We start from the raw sequence: 24554 nt of genomic DNA, 5'->3' as shown, positions 1-24554 counted from the left end.
GGGGGTGATTTTACATACGAATTTCATAACGGCGTCTCTGGTAAATTTTGACCGTCGACCAGTGTAATTAGTCGCATTTTACTTTTTAACTTCCAAACAATCAAATTCAATTTTGGGATTTGCGTAAATTCAAACCAGCTGTTTTTGATCAGCTGTTTTCATGTTGGCAAAAATTTTTCCAGCAGAAACTAGCAGCTTTCCCTCAAAATGAAATGTCATTTTGCTCTCTCAATTTCCCTACTTTGCAAATTTTCTGTGCGTGCGCGAACCCAAAAAGCTGATAGTTTTTATAACTTTCAATAATTATCAGGTACGCGAATGCAACTAATTGTTAACGGTATTTTCACTTGTGAATTTCATTGTAGAGTACAAAGACCCACAGTGCCTTATCTTCTTGTAATTTCAAAAACTCAAATTCTTCTTCGCTTTTCTTAAAATGGAGTATTTCGTATTTCCTCAATTATGTTACATAAAAAAGGGTTTATGAAGTGTGCACGCGTGTGTGTATTTAAATAATTTCAAATCGGCAAATCTATTTTCAAAATCTGCTTTTAAATCATATGCAATATTTTTTTCTAGCCATGGAAAATTATGAAATATTTTTTTTGACATCATGAATAAAAAGACGTAGACTAGCTTCAAAACTTTAAATAATTTGCGACAAATCAAAAACGTTTTTGTTCTCTTCTTGTACAGAAAATTCAAGTTTTGCAAATGTTCCATCATATCGGTAAGGAACATTAAGTCAGAAAGCCAATTTTAATTCTCCAATTGCGGGTAATGTTCCGATCTCAATTTGCGTATGTGTACATAACAACACAATGGAAAAGAATCTCCAGCAAAGAAATATGTATTTTAAAAAGTAAAAAGAGCCTAAATGTTCGAAGCAAAGATAAAGTAAAAAGAGCCGCACTTTGCTAAGCAAAGAGCCGCATTTGGTTCAAAAAGCCGCGTTTGCCCACCGTTGATTCATACGGTAACATAATTTTTTGCGCCTTTGGCGGCTCTACTAGACCGATTTTGAACCCAAAAACAGCATAGGAAGTTATTTTTTGTAAACGACGAGAGTTTTATGATTTCACAATTTATTGAAAAATACGGCTGAAATCGCGGTATTTGTTTGTAGTTGCTGTTGCAAGCTCTTTAATTTGAGTCGTATTTGGTATCTAACGGCGTAATATTTCCGCATTTTTTCCTTCGTACATTTGTTTTTGAACACGAAGATAAATAAGAAAGTGAATACGAATTTGAAGACAATGACAAATACGAATACGAAGAGCAACTGAAGACGAATTCGAATACCAATACGACGATTTAGACGAACAAGAAGATTAATACGAGCACGAGCAGGAAGACGAATTGGAACAAAAATACAAGGACGAGTAGGAAGGCGATGACGAACACGAATGGTAAGGATATACGAAGACAATTACGATTACTTATACGAGGACCAATACAAATAAAAAATCTTTGGCACCCTTAAAAAGAAAAGAAAGACGGCCGAATCTCCGCAGTAACTTTCACTCCTTGTTATTTATAAATAGGTATCTATCGGGTAGTTATTACGCTTTAGTAATTGTTCAGATACTCTGAGAAAAAAATCAACCAAAACTTGTTTAATATTACCAAATTCAAACTTGAAAAGGAATCAACGTGATTTTTGGTTAATACCAACAACAGTTGTGTTTGTTTACAATTTATCCAGTAACTTGCCAGCAACTCTCCAGTAACTTTATTTATAAGAATTCGCTCTCATAGAAAAAATGTACAAAAAAGTCCGCGAACGCTATTCCAGTAATAATTTGCAAGTTTCATGAACAGCTGATAAATTGGGTGTTTATTCGCAGCATATTCCTAATAAAACAATATATTTTATATTTAAATATGTTTATTTTGTGAATTTCCACAATAATAACCCACAAACAGTTTCCTTATTAGTTTAAATTTCATCCAGCAACATGCGATCAGCTGTTTTTCGTACTGGCAAATTCTTACAAGTAAAAATTTGTCCAGTAAAATCCAGTAAAAACTTGCAACTTCAACTGTCATTTTTCGCTCTCTCAATTTCCCCTACTTTGCAAGTTTTTGCGTACGAAAACGCCAAAACATGAAAATTCGTAAAAGCTTTTACTGGATTTTACTGGAAATGAGTAAACGAAACGCAACGAATGCCTTGCTTGATGTTTTCAACAATGATTTGGTAATATTAACCACACTCTTGTTTACATTAACCAAACTTTTGGATGTAGATTTTTTCGTTTGAATACGTTTATGTTCTGCACTTCACAGATGCTTTTTTATAATTCGGAGATACGAAACAAAAATTTTTATAATCATTTTAACACGTTGCCTCTGACGGGTTTAGCAAATAACAGCAAGCATTTCTACACACTCAGCTACGGTCGCTTTATAAATCTGCCTTCAAATGTTCAACTTGAATAAATTTTCTTCTTTTCTTTTAATTTGGTTCTGCACTTCACAGAGGCTTTTTCGTAATTAATAAAAACCATAAACAGAAAAAGTAAAAATTATGTGTTGCACCTCTGCACGTTCAGCCACTGCCATACATACGAATTTGTTCTCAAATATTCAACTTGAATCACATTTCTTACAATCGGCTTATTAACCATGAAAAAATCAAACCATAACTTGGTTGAAAAAACCATTGTGCTTTTGGCTCAGTGTAGGAGTATAGCTTTTTTATGGACCTCCTCAAATGTATGTACATGTTTATTCATATATCTGTGTTGACTTTAGTACAATGTATCATACGCAGCGTAGAAAACTATCGGCAAACAAAAATGAAAGAACTGCGATACCAGAAACCCTCTGTCAGTATTCTCATCAAGAAAATCTTTGTTATATATGTAGATAAATAATAAATGGAGTGGTACACTACACTAAAATAAACTTTCAAATATGTATAAGCTGGTATGTGATGTGAACACAGATATGTACATGCACATGTGTACATACAAATATATATGTACCTAAGGATATGTAACGATAAATAAGTATTTACATACATTTGTTCATATCTATGTACTTTGTTGGCTTAAGAAAGCATCGGCTCGGTAATTACACAGGCTTACAAATAATTATGTAACGCCTTTTTTTGCCCAAGAACAAGACTATTCAATTCCCAATAGCAAGTTGGTTAGAGTTATAAGTACGGTGACCATCGACCTTTATTTTAAAAGTCGTTTATTTAACCCCCTGTCCTTTATATATTGTTTTTTAAATAAAGGACGTTTTTTGTCCTTTATTTCTTAAACTGTCCTTTAAACCGGCTCTGCATTTCAGAGGTAAAGTTTTCAACGCAAATATGAAAAATAAAAATGTCCCTTATAAAATATAATGAAAACCTTCGCCAGTTTGTTTCGCACCCCACTTAAGGGCTTCTATTTAATCGGTAATCTTCGTACAAGCACAAGTAAAGTTGTGCCCAGGATCGTGTTGTACGCTGAGCTTCCAGTTCCACTGAAAGAGAACAATAAACCCCCAGCTGCCCAGTGGTTCAGAACTGGAATTTATGTTCGTAATTCACTGTAGCCTTCATTTTTCACTTAATTTGATTAATATTTATTTTTTTTTATGAAAGCTTACAATATTTACAAGATGAGCCTGATTTCTGAATTTTTATTTGATTATAATAAATTTTTTAGCGCAAAATGCAGAAAAAGTAGCAATTTTTAAGACAATACACTCTCCTGTTCCAGTTAATAAATGTAACATAACAAAACCTAGTTGAAAACCATTGTATGGTTCTCCCAAAACAAAACAAAAAAATAATTACAAAAAAAAAATTGGAAACGTTATAAAAAAATTTTGACCAAAATAAATATTTTTGTTTTGGTTTTTAGTAAAAATCGGTTGAAAAATGAAGGTTGCGGTGGAATATGAACATTAAATTCCAATTTTGAATCACTGTGTGCTGGCTTCGTCGTGCAGTATGAATTATGGTAAACGCATTTTGGTAGCAAATGATGACGAAGTCCTTAAAATTAATGATTTGGCTTCATTTTTCGCTACAGCAGCGGAACTTGTACAATTAAATAATATAATTAACTGGTAAATATTTGATTATTTTATTACTGGTAAATATTTGAATTACGACATGGGTAAGGTACTTTTATCATACAAGTTGTATGTACGCCTTCCCAAATCATTTTTGAAAAAATATCCTTTATTTTACGTTGGTTAATATGTTCACCGTAGTTATAAGTGGGAGTTCTCATACGAATAACTTTTAGTTTTACAAATTTGTGGATTTTGAACGCAAACATAATAAAATGTATCACAAACATTCACACCAGTGACGCTCAAAACAGCGCCCGCGGGCGGAACTCTTCAAAGCTCTTTGTAGATTTTATACGCGCACCGCTGTTCTCTGTTAAAATTGAGTACTAAATACATAGGCGATAAAGATAACGAACCGCTCTAAAACCACTTAATTCTTACTGCCGTACCTAAACAAACGCGTTTTGGAAGCGTTTTCGGACGCCTAGTGTTAACGCCGAAAGTGCCATACCCTAAACAAAAACATCCAAGCAACGTCAAATGCAGAAATCACACCAACAATAAGCATAGGTTTGTTTGTGTGTAACACGAAAATGACGGTTTCGCCGTTTTCTGCAGCCAACTTTTCAATACCTAACGCCCTGTCAAAATCGGATTTTTCAACCGCTCAGTGTTGACGCCGCGTTGTTTCAGTATGCTTCATACAAATTGTATGGGCACGATAATTTTTTGCCAGCCAGACAACGCTGATGAATTTGTTTAGGTATGACAGTTAGGTTTCCCAAGAGCTTTATCTACAGTGTAGTTATCCAGGATTGTCTTAAGGATCTCTACCTACATCAACGATGCTCAGAGAGAGCTTTTACGATGTGCGCGTCTATATAAAATCTACAGTGAGCTTTGAAGAGTTCCGTCCGCAGGTGTTGTTTTGAGCATCGCTGACCTACATACATATAGTTATATAGTATAGTAGTAGTAGTATAGATTGAAATTTTCAAAGAATTTTACAAAAATACATTGTGTGTGGCAAACTTGTTAAACTTCGTTACATACATGTATTTTTTGTTAACCTTTGTAAATGTCTTGAAAACGTGTATTTTTGGTGAAACATGATTTATAAACGAAAGATAGAAAATTTAATTACTTTTGATATATCGCGAGGTTATATTCCATACGACCTTTCTGCAGTTTACACAAAAACCATCTTCTGATGTTAGAACCTCTCTGAGACTTAATGATCATCACTGATTGCAATTTAAAATTTTTAAATTCAATAGTTGGTTCTTCTGACAAGCGATATACAAGGAGAGCATTAACATCATAGATGACAGTTAAGTCAAATTTTTATATAGGAATATTATTTTTGTATAAACTGCAGATATGTAGATGATTTGGAATATAAGCCCGCGATATACTCTGGCTTGATCGGTAATCCGTTAACCGATATTAGAACTTTTGTATGTGGCGATATTCCGAAAACTACATGACAAAAACAAATTACGTAGATTTGGGGTCTCAGCGACCGATTTTATATGGGAGGTGGATGGTCTCGTTCTTCAGTTTGTTTGGCTGTAAGCTACTGTTATTATTACAGTGAAACTGCATCGATATTGATTGTTAAATCTAAATAAATAAATACGTACATCTATAATTGCTAACTACGCTGCTTTCTAAAGCTACTAAACTTTTATTTATACATATGCATATTACACACTTTTCCATACTTACCTATATGTAGACACTTCTATAAAATTACTATGAGCATGAAAAGGCTTCCAAAGTAATGACTTCAGCTAAGCTTTGTCGAAAACTTGTCTCGCTTTTAAAACTCGTCTGTCTATGAATGAAAAAACAAAAAAAATTTTAATGGTTTTCTTGCATTCTTGTCGAACCAAAGGCTGATGCGGAAAAGGAGGCTAAACTGAAGAAGAAACAACAAGAAAAAGAGGAGAGGGAACGCAAGGAACGCGAGAAGAAAGAAAAGGAGGCCCAGGAGAAGGCTGCCAAGGAGAAAGCCGCAAAGGAGAAGGCAGCTAAAAGTGTTGCAGCTGAAGGCATCAATGGTGAGTTAAAATTTATAAGAAAAAGTAACCATTTCTAATTATTTTCTTTTCAGGTAACGATGACTTGAATGACTCTAGCAAATCGGAAAAGTCCAGCAAAGGACGTGTAAGTATTCTTGAAAATGGTTGTGTATGTATGTATATACAAACAGAAATTGGGTTTTGACAAACAAAGAACCTAATTACATTAAAACCTAGTCTGTCATAGCGCATAACCCATATAATATTTTTCCGGGAATATAATAATGACAAACGTTTCTGAAAAAAAACTCCAAGAATGCGAGAGGTGTATAAAGCACGATTGTTTCCAAATCGCTCCATCCGATGTGGTGTACTGTGATCCCCACTGGCATATTATGCATTCATATGTCTACAAGATGCTTTCTAAATTCTTTGAATTTTCATTTGTAGCGTAGTGTCCCTCTGCCCTTGTTAATATTTTGAATTCTTATTGCATATTTTAAGTTAAATACGTACATTTCTACATATATTTCGTGTGTAGAGAATTTTTATTCGGGCTTAAGCATTTTTGTAGTGTATTTTTAAGTTTTTAATTTTTATTGACTTTATTGTTGGTAAACTTTTTATTTATCCCCGTTTACATGTATTTCTTTTTATTTCCTTATGTAATTGGAAACATTTATGACACAACCAATATGCGATTCTAAATAATCATCAAACACAACGAACAATTGGGCACTCTTACACTGCGCATTTGAATTATTCTCTTTCGGCACAATAGGGTGGTGGTTTTTTCTCGTCCGGTCGCAAGAGCAAGAGCGGCTCCCCGACCAAAGAATCCAAGCAAAAGGATGGTAAGAGTGGTGAGTTGGTCTACGCTGAACTTGAACACGGTAAGCCTAATAATCAAGCTAATGATGATAAAAACCGAGCTTCGCGTCAACCCGGACACACCAGGCCTTATGAATACTCAGATGGTAAAGGTGAAACAAGCCCCACACGAAAATCTTACATTCCTGGTGGTTTCCGTTATGACCAGGATCCGCAGAGTGGTAAGCGATCTGGTCAGGAGGGTGAGGGACAGCTGTCACCCACTGCTGAACAAAAGAAGACCGCGATTGCATTCAATTATGCACCTGGCCATGATGACACTCTGAAGAAGACCGCAGAGAAACTAAAGAGCGGCCAGCTATCACCACGCACGCGTGATAAGATAAACAAGGGCCAATTGTCACCAACGAGTCGCGCGAAACTTTTAAAAGATGCAAATCTGTCGCCGACAACACGTGCTAAGCTGCAAGGTAGTGCCGTTGATGCAGCCGCGTCGCCGTTGTCCGATGCACAAAAACGATCTTATTCGCCAACTAAGGGCCAAGCAGCTGGTTACACTTCAGGTGCTCCTGGCAGTTATAAGCCACTGGTCGATCCCACAGCTGCTTTCCTCGAATCTGAGCGTTACAACAGGGAAGCATCAGTTGGTTCTGGTACTGGAACTGGTAAAGGTGGCCCCGCCAGTCCTGCTGATGCAGCAGCGGCTGGAAAAGGAAGGGTTACCACACCAGTTTCTCCTAAAAAAGCCGGCAGTGGGTTGGCTGCAGGCTCTGTTGCTGGATCCACTCCTGTTAAGGCCAAGAAGAAGCGTGTCAAGATTATGGTAATTACATCAAAATTTGATCCAAGCACGAAGCGCATAGATACTGAAAATGGTGAAATTGAGCACTCCACGGGCATACTTGATCCGGAGAGCGGCCTTATTGACAGCAAGTATGGTCAAATTGATCCCAGAAAGGGCACTCTACTGGCCTTGAATACGAAGACCGGCAAAAATGAATTATACCAAGGAGAAGTTGATCCAAAAACTGGAAATGTACAGCTAGTGTCTGGTGTTGCAGATCCTAGCACCGGTCGTTTGGATGAGAGTTTGGGACAGGTAATTTGTATTACGCCACAAGACAATCCCGTGGTGGAACTCATTGTTATCACAAGTCGCATAGATCCGGCTACAGGCAAAGTTGATACAGTCAACGGTGAAGTAGAACGCTCTCTTGGAGTACTAAATGTGGATTCAGGCCTGCTTGACACAAAATACGGTGAAATTAATACCAGAACGGGCGAGTTGAAAGCTATCGATCCGAAAACAGGCAAAATTGTGGTCTCCAAAAACGTGAAGGTTGATCCAGCCACAGGCCAAATAACTATATTGGGGGTCACAGATCCAAAAACTGGTAAACTAGATAACGCTCAAGGTCGTATTATTGAAGTTGGTCAACAGATTGATCCCATTGTTGAGGTTACTTCACTTGCTGGTAAATATGATTCGAAGAAAAACATCATTGATCCAAAAACAGCTCATGTTGAAACTTCTGGTGGCCAATTCGATCCCAAGGCCGGCAAGATTGATACAAAGTACGGTCAAATTGATTTGGTTAAACATACTATTACCTTCGCCGATCCAAAATCCGGCAAAACTGTTACACGTGATATCAAAATCGATCCAACCACCGGCCAAATTGTGCTTAAAAATCAAATAAATCCGAAAAATAACAAACCTGATAAAGATTACGCTCGGATTATATCCTTACGAATTGTTCAGCAACGAGTAGATCCGAAAACGAAAGCACCAATTGCTCAAGTCAGCTCAGCGAAGGACAAGGAGATTATTGTCGATCCAAAATCGAATCAAATTTGGATGCCCACCGGTGCCAGCGACCCGAATACAAAGGAGTCTCAATACATTTCCAGCAGCGTGGATCCAAAGACCGGTTACGTCATTACGATTTATGGTTACCTCGATCCCAAAACGAACGAAATTAAAAAACAAAACAAACTCGACCCCAACACCACCAAAATAGAACCATCCTCTGGTAAGATCTACACCGCTACCGGAGAGGTAGACAAAACCACCGGCGAACCGCTCTATGCCACCACCCAAGTTGATCCCGAATCTGGCGATGTGTACACTAAAGTCGGACGTGTTGACCCTAAAAGTGGAAAAATTGTCATTGTTCGAGTATTGCTCATCTCCAAGACCGATGAGCGCGGCCGACCTGAAGAAATCGATCCAGCGACATGTGAAATTGATCCGGTCTCTGGTCGAATTCTCAAGTTCTTCAACAAAACTGTTTATGTTTATACTATGATAGATCCAGTAACAGGTGAAATTGTACAGGTTGATCCCAATGATCCACGCTTCGCGGGAGCACGCACCACCGTCACACAAACAATGACACTAACAGGCGAAATAGATCCAGTGACAGGACGTATTAAGAGCGAATATGGCGACATCGATCCAAATACAGGCGACATCGATCCAGCCACAGCAGTGCGTGACCCAGTGACAGGCAAATTGATTCTCAACTACGCTCAAATCGATCCATCACACTTCGGCAAAGAGGCGCAAGTAAGCACAACTACCGAGACCGTTCCAATCACTCGCGAGCAGTTCTTCGAAGGCGTCAAACACATGGGCAAAAATGCGCTGCGCCGCGACTCGGAGGCCAGTTCAGACGATGACATGGCACAGCAGTATGCTAGTGAGAATATTAAGGATATGGTCCTGAATAGCCCCAACAAACAAGCCGATGGCACAACGGTGACCACAACTACAACAAAACAGGCGGGCAAATATGGCACACCGACGGTGGTGAAGACAACCACAAAACAAGTGCTAACCAAGAACGATGACGGCGTAACGCACAATGTGGAGGAGGAGGTGCGCAATTTGGGCACAGGCGAGGTTACCTATTCAACGCAGGAGCACAAGGTTAGCAACCCATGCGTATATTGTAGTTTGTTTGGAGAACTTTTGGTAGTTTCACAGAGTTAGTATAACTCAAAGCAGAATTGTATTTGATTCGAATGATTAAGAAGTAGAGGCAATGACACCGCCTGATTTGGTAGAACTTGAATACTTTTGTGAAGCTTCACGCATCTTTTTATTTTACTCATATTCGTAAGTATTGAGTATTAGAAGTAGAAAAAGAAGCCTATAGTTGGAATAGATTTTCCGTACCTACATATTATAATTTTCGTTCGAAATCTTAATCATTTTACCTATTATCGCCTGACCCTGCGATACAACTTTGATTTAAAATGAAGTAAGTAAATCACAAATTGACAATGTAGTAAAATGATTATATTCATGTGTATGTAAGTACTTTGCATGAGTTTTTTGTTCCCCTTTTGTTGTTTAAATGTTGCAACTTCAGCCTGGTATCATTTACATAATTTCATTTCTAAATAGAATAATTCGTTAAAGATGTTTCGTATCGGTAATTAATGATCAGTCACCGTTAGTGACTGCGCTGACTGTCAAAATTAGTCTTTATTAAATTTTTTTAGTTAAACTGTCCAAACTGTGTTCCGAAATGACCACAAAACTATTAAAAAATATTTATGGCGTTTCTACTAAAGTTGCCTGATTTTCTGTAAAATATATTTAAATCTAATTAAAATCGGAATATCTGTTTCAAAAATATAAAATTTCAGAAAAGTAAAATTTTAATGCTATCTATATAGCTCATTCAATCAGTGGCGGACACAGGTAGGGGAAATTTGGGGAGTTTGAAATTTTAGCTGTGTGTTAAGCTCGAAGTATTATGTTATTTAAGTAGGCCTATCAGTTTTTCGAATTTACTGAATTTTCAAAATTTTGAAATTATGTACTTAATTTTCAATTTTTACTTTTTTTGTTATATTTTCGAATTTGTATTATTTTACAACGTTGACAGTCACAGCAAGTTTGAATATTTTCGCAGGTTCAGAAAACAACGAAAATTCAAAAATTTTGAATTATATATTATTAAACTTCTTGAGATTTCTTATTTTTAGGATAATTTCCAAAATTTCAAAAACTCGAAATCCGGGAGATTCTAGAAATTTTGGTAAAATGAGAATATTTTGAAATGTACAATATTAATGGGGTTTTTAGAAATTTTCTATATTTTCCAAAATTTTGAGAATTTTATTTATCCTAAAATCCATACTAAAATGTAAAAATGTGAAACATCACAAATTGTCGAAAAATTCTTATGTTCATGTACTTGTGTTTAAAAAATAGAAAATTCTTAGAATTAAAAGATATTAACAGTTTTGAAAAATTCCAAAATTTTTTCCACTTTTCTGGACTTTTCAAAATTTTGTATTGATATAACAAAGTTTGAGAATTTTAAATTGTTTGAAAATTTTGAAAACATCAACGTCCAACAATTTTTTTAATATTCAAGAATTACGAAAATTTTTTAAATTTTCAAAAAAGACGAAATATGAAAATGTTTTCAGCATTTGAAAACTTTTAATTTCGTTTGACCAATTTTGAATATTCGACACTTTCACTTAAAAAAAATTTGTTAGAATTCCTACAATTCTCAAAATTTTTGAAAAATAAAAAAATTTCTAGAAATCTAGTATTCATCATTATATTGAATTAACGGGGTTTACTAAAATTTCTCAAATTCACAAAGTTTTGAAGGTTTAGAAAATTTTGGAATTCCACTCAAGTTATTAAAAAGGGGAAACTTCAAGAATTGTTGCTGGGTCCGCCCCTGATACAATTTTAAAAATTTTGTAAAATGCTTTCGTGTATGGTACTCTCTTATCCAGCATTGTCATTTCACTAAACTACAGATTATTCTAAAGACCACTTGCAGATAATGATAAATATATAAATAAAAAACACATTCTAAAATAACTTTAAATTTCGATTAAATGCAATCATATAACTTAATTATAATTTAAATTTGATATTTATGTTTTAAATAAGCTTATTTTGAATTCGTCATATTTTTACTTACAACATTTTTTATGTGTATCATTTCAACCCTGGTTCGCTTTCATTTCCTTATGTTAACTTATCCATTAAACAATTGAAAACCTTACACTAACCAGGCTGATGCTGATGTAAGCGGTGCCTATGTAACCGCCACGGCCGTGACCACCCGCACAGCCACTACCCATGAAGATTTGGGCAAGAAGGCTAAAACCGAACAACTCGAAGAGAAAACAGTGGCGACGACGCGAACCCACGATCCTAATAAGCAGGAACAGCGAGTCGTCACACAGGAAGTAAAGACCACTGCAACGGTGACTAGCGGTGATCAGGTAAGAACCATGTATCGACTGCGCGACACGACAAGCGACGAGCGCGTAAACGTGCCGAAGATTGCAAGTTCTGTAACGCCTTCAGCCACGTTGCATGCTCCCAATTAGCTGCATGTTATACTACTTAATTTCTTAATTTCATATTCGATTTTAACAATTTATTTACTTTAATTTACTTTGCATTGTATTTATTTATTGATTTATATCGATTCTTTTGCGCCTTAAATCGCCTGTGTTGATTGCCGTACTCGTAAATTGCATTAATTGTACTGTTATTTGAAATGATACTAATAAATCGACCTGTGTTTGGAATGTGTTTGAAAAATAATTTCAAAAAATATCGAACAAACGCAATTACCGTAAACTGTAGTTCCGAGACCGTGGAGACAGTATTTCATCGACTAGTTCTGGCGACTCGGGCACGCCCATCGACGGCCCATATGATGGGTCCAGTGTGGTGCGTACCTCGACCAGTTCCAAGGTTTGTGCCAAATCAGAAAAAAAATTCATTGATTTATATTATTTTGTGCTTAAATATTGCACATATGAATGTACATATTTTTATACATACATACCCACCAAGCAAAACATAAAAAATAGGCAACAATCGTCAATGGCAATCAATTGGCGACTCGTCGATTTATTGCCATGGTGAGAAATCGGCAACATCATTTCTTTCATGTAATTTTAGTAATATGTTTTCAATAAAAATCAAGCTGATAAATTTAGCATCAACAGTATTCTGCAAAAACATCTATTGTATGCCAAAGATAGGATTAAAAAATAGGAAGCGCCTTATGTAGCGGAGGAAACAAATAATTTCGTTTTAAAATTGTAATTTTTTAATCGAAAATAAATTAAGTATTAAATCAGAAAAAATTTTCCAAACATTGCCTATAGCAATAATAAAGTGATAAGAAAACGGCTCATTCAGGTAATAAGAAAATTGCGATTTGCCTTCGGCGAACGTTTTAGAGCGACTGATAATAAGAAATCGATACGATGGTGATATTGCCGGCAATAAAGTTGTTGCCGAGGGCGACATGTTTTCTTATTGCCGGCAACAAAAATTGTCTGGTGGGTATGTATTATTAGCAAGCTGTTTATTTCCTTTAATATAGTAGTCGTACATTGATTCAAAAGCATCCATAAAACCATATTTTTTCAACCCAATATTTTTATATCGTAGTACTACAAATATACATTGTACATACAAAAGTATACTTCTGAATAAATTTCAAGTTTCAAGATCTACAGAATTTCTGTTCATTCTAACAGCCTTCGCCTTTGATTGGAACCAGCTCCACTACGGCAGGCCCACATGTTGAACAGACCCGCGTCATATTGGGAGAAGACACTCCTGGCTACTCGGGACATGGCGAAATAGTTTCAACCCAAACGCTCAGCAGTAAAACGCGAACTGTGGAAACTATAACGGTGAGTTGAAATGCAAATGAATTTCATCTTCCAAAAAACAGACTATATACATATACTAGCAGACACGGCGAACTTCGTCCCGCCTAAAATTAGATTTTTAACTTAAACATTTTGGTCCAACATTTTCTCCAACAATCCACATTTACGATTTATACTGGTGGTCGTTTGCCGCCTTAAATAACCGAACGAAAGTGTTATGTCCATGAGAAGTTCCCTGGTGGCAACAATGATCACGATCTATAGTATATATGCCCTAGAAACTTTATCTTATAGTAGGTGGCAAATTCAAATTTAAGTGAAAAATTATTTTTTCTGTCAGGTTCTATATTGAATTCAATTAAAAAATTAAATTTCCATTAAATTGCTTTCATGAAACTGGCTTTTAAGGTATTTCGACAGGTGGTGATTTGTTTCTTCGAATGAAGGTTTAACGCATAATAATATTGGCAAATCACGTCGATTAGGCCATCATAACACACGAGAGTTCGATATACTCAATGCAATGCAACAGGTCGAATAAGTCTGACATTTACGGCAGCTTTTCTCACCTGTCGATTTTTAGTAATAACTCGACCTCAGCACCACCTGATAGCTGTTTTTTGTAATTGGGCTGCCTTACCGATTCCAATACATGTTTTGAATATTCACCAAATCGGATCATAAACAGATTTTTAGTAATAACTCAACTCCAGCGCCAACTGGCGGATTAAATTGTGAAACTAAACTATCCAGAGACCCACTCAAACACACACACAAAACTTTTTTGAAATCCCTCCAGCCATTTAGGATTTGACTCACAAATATACCTACAGAAAAACTATATACACATTCAAAGATAAGTAAAAGTCAGTACGTTTGTACTTTTCCACGCCCCCTTTTTAAAGAGCCTATTTTTTCTCAATGAGTATGGGCTTAATTTCATATGTCTCCATACGAAGTGTTCCAGTGCTGTACCATGAACTCTTCCAGAGATATGCAGTATGAAATTTGGCTTGTATGGTAGGTGCAACGCCCCCTTTTCCAATAGCTCCACATTTTCTCCATGACTATGCGATTCATTCATATATCACCACACCAAGTTCCAGTACTCTACCAAGAACAATTCTAGAGATATGCAATAAGAAAAATTCTTCTTGTACGGGAGGTGCCACGCCCGTATAAAGTTCCAGTACTCTACAATGAGCACTTCTAGAGATACTTATTATCAAAAATTCGGTTTGTATGGGAGGTGCCACGCCCCCTTTTCAAATAGTCCGAATTTTTCGTCATGAGTATGCGATTGATTTCATATATCTGCATACCAAGTTCCAGTACTCTACCATGAATATTTCCAGAGATATACAGTATCACAATTTCGGTTTGTATAGAAGTTGCCACGCCCTTTTCCAACAACTCAAATTTTTCTCCATGAGTATGTGATTATTTCATATATTTCCGTACCAAGTTCAAAAAGTTTACCAGAACGCTTCCAGATATATGCTGTATAATATATTCGGGTTGTATGGGAGGTACCACGCCCTCTTTTCCAATAGCCCTGCAAGGGTATGCAATTGATTTTATGTATCTCCACACCAAGTTTCAGTACTCTACCATGAACATGAAAAAGTCGGTTTGTATGGGAAGTGCCACGCGCCCTTTTCAAATGCCTCCAATTTGTATCCAAGAGTATGGGATTTATTTCATATATCCCCATCCCAAGCTCCAATTAACTTAGCACGTATGTATAAGTATACATAACCCTTACTTTGCGCTGTATTCCATACGAATTAGCAGCAGATGGCGCTCTCAGCGCTGTTATGTGGGCATGTATGTTAGATTCATAGGATTTTTAAAGTCTTGCAGTTCCATTTTTACCTTCCATTTATTAGCTCGGGATGTTACTATGTAATATTGATGCGCCTAAAAGATGCAACGATTTCTATTCTCAAGTTACATACCTGATGACAGTACTAACGGCCTTTATAATAGGGAGGTTTTAGTTTTTTAAACTATATTGTTATTAGGGAAGTATTTTAACCATTGTTTTATGGGAAGCCCATACAGAACCTATAACCGAAATTTAAAAAAAATCGGTACAGCCGATCTCGAGCTTTGCGAACAGAAAAACGGCTTTCAAAATATATATTAGTATAGATGAGTACTTGTTGTATTCAAATATAAATGTACCCAGCAAAAATCACGATTACCACAGAAACGAAAGTGGAAACGAGCTAGGCGATGGGAATCGCTTACCCTTTCGCTTCAAGAAGGCATTATTTTGACATGGGCATGTCATTGGCCATAAGCCCTTACCCGCAGCATTACCTTCGAGCGAAGAGAGAACGCATGGATAAATAAAATCAAGAGAAACGAACAAAGAATGCCTTAAAGAGAAACTAATGTAGAATGCCTAAATAAGTGCATACTTATATATATTAAATTGAAAACAGTAAATACAGATTGTCTTAGAAGATTAAAAATTTTATAAATCAGTTTTTATACATACATACATATGTATGTATGCACATACATGCATTTAATTAATCTTAAAATTGTACTTCCTCATTCTTGTACTTCTCTTCATTGACTGACTTCAACTTCGCTGCAAATTGAACAAAGCAAAACATGATTTTTATGCGAGACAAATTTCCACAGAAAGTAACGGGAGAAAAAGAATTTTCGGATATTCATTCTATTTTTCTACTGATTACGATGCAGCATTCTACTTTGCATTCCCCGAAATGAAGCAAAGAAGCGAAGCAAATAAAATATTGTAGGATATTCTGCTTTGCAATCCCTGAAATGAAGCATAGAAGCGAAACAAATAAAATATTATAGGACATTTTACTTTGCATTCCCCGAAATGAAACAAAGAAGAGAAATAAATAAAAAATTGTAGGACATTCTACTTTGCAATACCGCCAATGCCTACAAGAAGCGAAAAAATTCGAAGGCATTATAACGCTATGCCTTCTAGAACATGTTACCACTAAAAGCGATTACCAATTCTATGCTGGGTATGTACATATGTAATGAAGGATTAAGGATTACGCCTGAATGTGATTTTACATAATACATACATATATAAAAAATTACAAATTTTTTCTAAGGATTTCCGGGTTTTTCTCGGTTTTTTAAAGATATTTTCATAATATCTCAAAATGTAAAAGTCAGATCGACAAATGGTCTTGCCCAATTTGTTCAGCAACCTTGAAAACATGTTGGAAGACATTAAAAAACTTCAATTTCGTGAAGGGTTTCGTGTGCGCACGGATTGAAGGAAGAGTAATTTTAACCACTTGAGGCGGAGGCATGCGAAACCTCTAAATGTTAATATTTTTGGACCGAATTTTCAGGGGATAATTTTTAGCCATAATGAAAGCGAAAAAGTCAAGATCGTCAAAAAAGAAGCACTTTAATTTTTTTCTGGTTAGTCTAATAAAATCACAGTTATCTCGAAGAGTTGAGGAGTTACCAAGATACGATTTTAATTTTGATCGGAGATGATTACTTCGACTTTTGACATAAACATTCTTCTACACTACCCTTTTTGCATTACTTTAAATTCGCTTTTTATTTGTTTCATAGCCAAGCTCAGGTAGATGAACATAACAAGGCCTACATCGTCTATATATTTTCTATGTTCTTGGCAGAATTTAGCTGTGGATATTGTTTTTTAGACATAGAACTCTTTTGTACAGTCGAAAGTGGTTTTATCTGCAGGCTCGAACCACAAGTAGAACTTGTTCGAAAATAGGTTCAAGAGTTTGTAAATTTCAGCAAGGTTAGACTTTAATTGAAGTGCAATGTACATACATACCACATTTTTAATTCCAACTCAAATGAATAAATTTATTTGTCTGGGTCGATTTTATATGGGAAAATAACAGCCGTTTGTAATATGGTGATACATATATTTTCTCAGGCTCCAGGAAAATAATAATAGGCCATCAAATACTAAAATAAAGCTTACGCAATTGAGATGTTAGATTAAAGGTTATACAATTTAATATCTAGCAAGCATATATCTTTTTCAAGATGTCGATATAAAAGAAATAAAAAAAGGAAAAAGAAAATTTTCTTGCCCTAGGACTCGAACTCGGATCTTTTGAGTGACACGAAAGTGCTCTGCCCACTGGGCCATTGCCATTGTTACAGCAACGTTATAGAAAATGTGATTTGTTGGAAACAAACAAAAAATGTCAAAATCATTAGTTAAATGTTAAGTAAAGGTTTTTGTTTACTTAACTTTAATGTTCATTAAATGCCGTTAACGAATCAGAGGGAATTTTATCAAAGTCAAAAGACATCACTAATATGAAAAAGTTTTCTTATAAAATTGTGGAAACATGTAGTAAAAATGCTAAAATCTTGCAAGACTGGCTGTTTTAAAACTTCGAACTGTCTTCTTTCAATTCTATATTTCGACTACAAAGTTTTTAGCAAAGCCGGTGAAACTTGATTTTTATGACCAGCAGTGGAACTCTGACAACCGCTACGCTAAATTTTCGTAGCACGTTTTGAACGTGCTTTTCTTTGTTTTCTCTTGAGAACAATACTGTTGATTAAATATATGCACAATTCCAAAAAAAAAACAGTGTTTTCAATATTCAAATGTATAATAATGCGTTTTTCACAAATCTCTACTTACAGTATAAGACCGAACGTGATGGCATTGTGGAAACGCGAGTAGAGCAGAAGATCACCATACAATCAGATGGCGATCCAATTGATCATGACAAAGCATTGGCTGAGGCAATTCAGGTTAGTTTTTTTTACATTTTGCGAAATCGCATAGCATACACTTTAATACTATCTTTTTAACCGACTTCAAAAAAAGGAGTAAGGTTATCAATTCGTCGGAATATTTTTTTTTATGTTCTTTTTTTTATGTATATTACCGCATAACTTTGGGCCACGTCAACCGATTTCGAAAATTCTTTTTGCAAAGGTAGTATCTCAGAGGTGGTCCCATTTTAATTTGGTTTAGATCCGATCATTGGATCATGAAAAAATTAACGGTACTCCTAAATTTTTATATGAGATTTGAAGTCGGTTTTGTTTTTGGCTTAAAAATTACTTGTCTTATATCATTATTTGCAATTAACAGGAAGCGACAGCCATGAATCCAGACATGACAGTGGAGAAGATTGAAATACAACAACAAACGCAGTAAAATCATTATCTGAATACGCCCAATCTACATAGTATATAACATAAATATCCAATATAAATATATAGTTTAACTTAAAAGCACCCGCACATATACAAATGCAAGAACCACATTAGCCCACATACATACGAATGTCTACAAAAAAGCCTTTGACAAAAAATTTTTTATAAATAATGCTATATTTAAAAGAAACCAATAAGCAAGAGAAAAACTAAACATATTTTTTATTACATTTTTTTATTAATTATATTTAAGCCGATAATTATTATTAAAAACGGAGTAAATATATGTTAAAGTAAATGCGAAATTTGAACTAACCTAACAATTTAAGTTAAAATAAATGAAAAGCTTTTATTATTATATCTTTGTAATGTTGATTTTTTTTTATGTGAAACTGACTATAAATACATTAAACAATTAAATATTGTACATGCATTATGAGATAAACATAAATAATTACGTATGTACGTCACTTAGAGAACGGAAGTGAGTGAACGGTTACGGAGGATACATGTATATTTATTAAAACATACATATATCGTCGGTGATACTGCAAAACGTTCTATGTCACTTATTACCTCTGGTGCTTAATTGATCTGTTATCTGTATTTGATTGCTTCTGGCAATCGTTCATCTTTACCAGCCAAAGGTAGACAGTTTTGTTATTCGTTTATTAGAGTGTAACGATTTGCAGATGCCGTCCGGTGCAAGCAAGAGACCATCTTAGTGTCAAGGGTACTAATAGACATAGACCGTTTTGCAGTATCGCCGACGATATATACATACATACATACATACCTATGTACATTAGGCATATGACTTTTTTTTAGTATTGTATATACTTATGAGTAGGGAATGAGGAGTGGTTGAAAACTAACAAGAATAATGTTTGTAACAATATTTGGTAAAACAGGTCACGTAGGAAACTCCGAAAAAGAATATATGGCGTCTTTTACTTTTACTTGAGTATTGTCTACATCATGCATACATATGTGCATGCATATGTGTGGAACTGAAAAAAATGATATGTATGGAAAATTCCGAGTCAACCGAATCATCACTGCGACCAAAAATTGAAGGCACAAATTTTTATTCGCAGTCATAATTCGGTTGACATGGAATTTTCCTTACATTTGTATGTATGTACATTTTCATAGCTGTATTGATTAACAATAGCTCATTAGGAGAAAATATGTCTTAATTTTTACTACGGGAGCGTATGTAAACCACTACATATATATGCCACTATTGCAAAAAATCGACGATAATATATACTACATATGTACATACATATGTATATATACCATTTTTACAAATACGTTATCGCAATACCCTGGGCGAACTTTTTATAGCAAATTTTCACAAAAGCGTTATTTTTGTTGGTTTTTTTATCGCTCCTAGTTCTCTACTCATAGGTAAATATCGTTCGCTCAGAGTGAAAATTGGTTAAGTACAGTTTTTTAAATTTTACAATAGAGAAGAAATATTTCCGAAACTCGTTTTCTTCAAATATTTTTCAAAAATGGCAAAGCTCGAAGCTAAGAAACCTTTGGCATTATTTTGAATTTATCTGATTTTTTAGTCATTTTTTGGACTTAGCAAATTTTCATTTCGTACAGAAATGAGAAAAAATAAAATAATTAATTCAGTCCCTTTTGCTTTTTTAATTTTCCATGCGTCCTGTAGCAAGATGTAAGTTTTCGTAAAAATAGACTTAACAACCTTTCACTTTAAGCTAGCGATATAATATTAAAAAAGTCATATGCATCTACATATGGTCATCTGATATGCAAAAAGTCATAACTAATAAAAATTGAAAATGAAATTTTTGATTAATATGATGGATTTCATCGAATTACAACTCTCCACATCATTTTATGAAAAAAAAATTAAAATATTTGTCACAACTTTTTCCATTTCATTTACGATGTTGTTACGTCTTTTTGCATTTCAGGTGACGATATGTACATATATACGTATAATCATTCATAATGCGAATAAAGTTTGACTCTACCAATGTGGAAATTTAAAATAGTTTACACTTTGTACTTTTGACACACAACCAATTCCACAAATTCACTTCGAAATAAAATTATCACTTATTTGTAAAAATTCACTGGTTTTTATTTCATTTTAGCTTTTATTTGCAAACTTGGATTAAAATTTGAATACTTAATTCATTTGGTTTCTGCTGTAAAACGATTTTAGCTTCCAAAATATTTTGCTTGATAGCACACAGTATTTTACATTTTATTTTCTGAAAGTATTAACCTTTTCTATCAACAGTTTTTTTTTTAATGCGTAGTGATTTATATACATATGTACATACATATATTTCCCAGCTTTTGCGCGCAGCTCCGACTAAGTTAAGTTCGGTTTAAAGTTACGATAGGGTTGCCAGATTTTTATGGGCTAAATCAGTACGTTAGACTTTTTCATGCTAAAAAATCCGTACTTCTCAGTACAGTTCACTTTAAAAAAATTTAATTAGAAGCCGATTTCTGTCTTTGCGCCAGGAAGCAAACTACATATTTAACGCTCGTATCTACATACATATACTCTTTTAGGCAGTATAATACCTTTTTCTTGGATTCCAAAAATGCATATCGCGGGTTTTTCCAAAATACTGCGTTTATACTTTTTTGCTGACTAAAATTTTTTAATGCACAGTATTCGTGGAAATGCGCTATAAAAATGCATATAAGCGCCTATATACTGTTATGTAAAAAAAAAATAGAGACACGACGTCTTGACCAGTTTTGACTATTTTCTTTTCTTTTGTTTAATGTTTATTAATTTTTTATTTAAGTCTAGTTAATTATATAATACTTGAAACCACATAAATCCACATTTCAAACTATGTAGAGAAATTAAAATAATTTCGCAACAACAAACTTTGTATTTATAATGTATATTATATTAATAATGAGGTGTAAGTTTCCACAGCCTAAGAATTCACGTTCCATACAAAACAAATTGTGGACAACAACTATTATATTCAGTCTCATTGCGTAAGTCGTAGGTTGGGCTAAATTGTACGACTCGACAGCATTGTCTCCTGTCCGGTGTTGCCGCGAATCATTTCTAGCGGTAGCCAAATTCCGTTAAAAAAAAGGCTAAAAAAGAGCTAAAAAATGTCGTTGTGGCTAAAAATGGTAGCTAAATTTTATACTTACATATACATATATAAGTATACACGCAAACATTTTCAATAAGTAATGGTATAGTAAAACAATGAAGTCTGGAAAAAAAGCTAATATTTTATCCAACCAAAAACCTTTTTGTATAAAAGAGGAAATATACGACACCAGCTTGCTGGCTCCATCAAGTAATTGTACCATCAGGCTCGAAGCATATAACTTACCAGCATGCTGGTAAAATATTAATTTCTTTACAAATGAGGTCGAGGAAAGATCGAAATGATTAGAGCCGAAATTTCATAATTTTTCTACCATTTTTTTGAACATTTTTTTTTTTTTTAAATTCACAACTGTTATATCGTGAACTTAATCTTCCACAAACATGGCTTTGACCCATATAGGGCAAGAAATTTCCGCCAAAATACTTTTTACTTAGAAAATTTAGCTAATTTCACCAGTGACGACACCAGCTTTTCAAATAGTTTCAATAGTTGAAGTCACACCAGCAGCTGGTACAATCACACCACAAGAACATACACGGTCAATCGACTTGATGGGCCATTTAACAAATAAAGCATATTAAGGGCCGTAAACTTATCTATTTTAAGCTATAGTAGTATAAAAACGTAAGGAACATACAATACATATATGTATATCAGTGTTTCTTAGTTTAAAAATTCATCTCTTACATAGATAAAAAAAATGAGATCAAATTAAGCATATACAACTTTTTCATGCCAAGTATCAATAAACTTTCCAAAGGGCTAAAAAAAGGGCTAGGGGCAATTTTAAATTTATGTGGCCAAAAAAAAGTATGTGGTAGCTAAATCTAGCCACCAAAGGGCTAAAACGGCAACACTGCTCCTGTCGTGCTGAAATAACTAAACGACGAAATTCGTTGAGAGCTATGCAATGCTGCCAAGTCTTTCCGTTTTAATACACTAGTCGAGTGGAAATTTTAGGAAATGACACGAAATTTTCGATACGATTCGACTCTCGAAAAACAATTCGCATTCCACACGACTCTTCCAATGAGGCTGATTGTTGTTGCGTAACTTTTTTGAATTTTTCTAATTTTTGTACAGAGTAAGAAATTAGGATTTCCATGGCTTTTGTTAGATATATCAGTTTGTATCGGGGCATACAAATATTGTACAATATATTTTCAATTACGCAAAAACTCTTAAAGACTAAATTTTTGCTAAAAGGAGTATCTCACTCTATGCCTCGTATGCGAAACTCTTTTACAATGTCAGTAAATTGTGAAAAAAGATTTGTAAGTTATAGGCAAATTTGTTGTTATTAAACTGAAAGTGACTTTCGAGATAACTAACAACACACGATAAAAAAACGTCAGCCTTCCCCTGCAGGAAAGGGGACTAGTTTGTAGCTAACTATAAACTAACTAGCAATCGACTAGTGGTAACTATTTATTAATTATTTCCTTTGGCCGTAACTAACCACTTTTGAAGGGCGATGACCGCAAAATAGTGAGAACTGGTTTCTGCTGCATTAGATGTCAACTAACTTCTAGCTAACTACTTTTGGACATAAATATCAATAAGAAGAACAAAATATTTTTTTGCTTTTTTCACTTTTCTATTTATTTACTTTATTTTATTACATTTCGTATTTGTTTACATGTTCTGCTGTAGGTGGTCCGATATTCGAACACCGTCAGACATAACTTCAAAATGATATTGTAAATTCTCGATCTTCCTTTTATTTGTCCTGAATACGAAAAAGAATCTGCGAACTTTAGAAAAAAAGTGTATTGAAAGTAATTTTTGTGTGGATATTTAAATAGAAACTTGTAATGAAAACAAACTCCCGATAACGTCCGCACGACCCTTGCACGACTTTACAACTAACTTAAAGTTAGTTTTGTTATAGCTAGTTAAAAGTTGGTTATTTATCGAACTCCCCCAAAAAAGCTTACCAGAAGTTGGTTATTTTAATCAGTTGATAATTTTTTTCTGCTGGCTGAGTCAGCTGGGGTCGTCGGTTCGAATCCCACTGAAGAAGTCTGATGAAGAAATGTGATAATTTCTGAAATGGCTATCACTTCTACCATTTGTTCAAATAGTTGCTGCTTTTTCACAATAATTTTTCATTAAAAACTGCTCAATAAAAAAAAACTTCAAGCTCAATAAAATTTGTCGAGTTTTCTGCCATTTCTTGCGCAGTTTTTGCAGATAAGCTCACTTCACATTGCTTGCAGTGTTACTGTTTATTGTAACATATAATATTTTCTACATTATTTGATGAAAGCATGAAAATTTCTGTTAAACCAATACATTTGGCTGTTAGTTTCCTTGACTTCAGTAGTCAGCCGCAAGGTTTAAACCCATCAGATTATCTAATTGCGATGCAGTTAATTTATGATATGGGTACCAATTTGAATATATGCAAATGTGATGGTGGACTTACCAAACTCTAAAGGTAGAGACGATTTGCGAGCTAAAAATTTTGCGTGGAACGGCATAGAAGAAATATATATTTCCACATGGCAAAAAAGCGTCCACAGAATTGAAGAATATGGCGCGCCATCCCTGCAAAAACCGCGTATAATCCATACATGCATTTAAAGGGTCAAGGAGTCAAAACTACTCCAACATATTAACAATTAAGCAATTAATAAAAACCAAAAACAAAAATAAAAATAAAAAATTATGTGATGCC

The 24554-nt window shown here is 34.7% G+C and overlaps 1 protein-coding gene across 7 annotated transcripts in view; it reads left to right on the top strand.

Annotated features, from left to right (window-relative positions):
• The window catches only part of LOC118744885 (protein 4.1 homolog), a 131501-nt gene extending 110694 nt beyond the window's left edge, over positions 1-20807 (top strand). For 5 of the 7 annotated variants that reach the window (XM_036478295.1, XM_036478294.1, XM_036478296.1 and 2 more), the window contains 8 exons: positions 5918-6083; positions 6137-6189; positions 6826-9807; positions 11931-12143; positions 12514-12624; positions 13422-13580; positions 18213-18323; positions 18670-20807. In XM_036478295.1, coding sequence (XP_036334188.1) covers positions 5918-6083; positions 6137-6189; positions 6826-9807; positions 11931-12143; positions 12514-12624; positions 13422-13580; positions 18213-18323; positions 18670-18735 — 3861 coding nt within the window. In that variant the 3' untranslated portion in view covers positions 18736-20807. The remainder of the gene's footprint in view (positions 1-5917; positions 6084-6136; positions 6190-6825; positions 9808-11930; positions 12144-12513; positions 12625-13421; positions 13581-18212; positions 18324-18669) is intronic. The other 2 variants (XM_036478299.1, XM_036478298.1) reach the window with 2 other exon arrangements.
• Positions 20808-24554: the final 3747 nt, after the last annotated feature.

The sequence above is a fragment of the Rhagoletis pomonella genome, unplaced genomic scaffold (genome assembly GCF_013731165.1).
Source record: "Rhagoletis pomonella isolate Grant_MI unplaced genomic scaffold, Rhpom_1.0 Rhpom_scaffold_00008, whole genome shotgun sequence".
NCBI lineage: Eukaryota > Metazoa > Arthropoda > Insecta > Diptera > Tephritidae > Rhagoletis > Rhagoletis pomonella.
The sequence above is the reverse complement of the archived record's forward strand: the minus strand, read 5'-3'. Positions and strand labels throughout refer to the sequence as shown.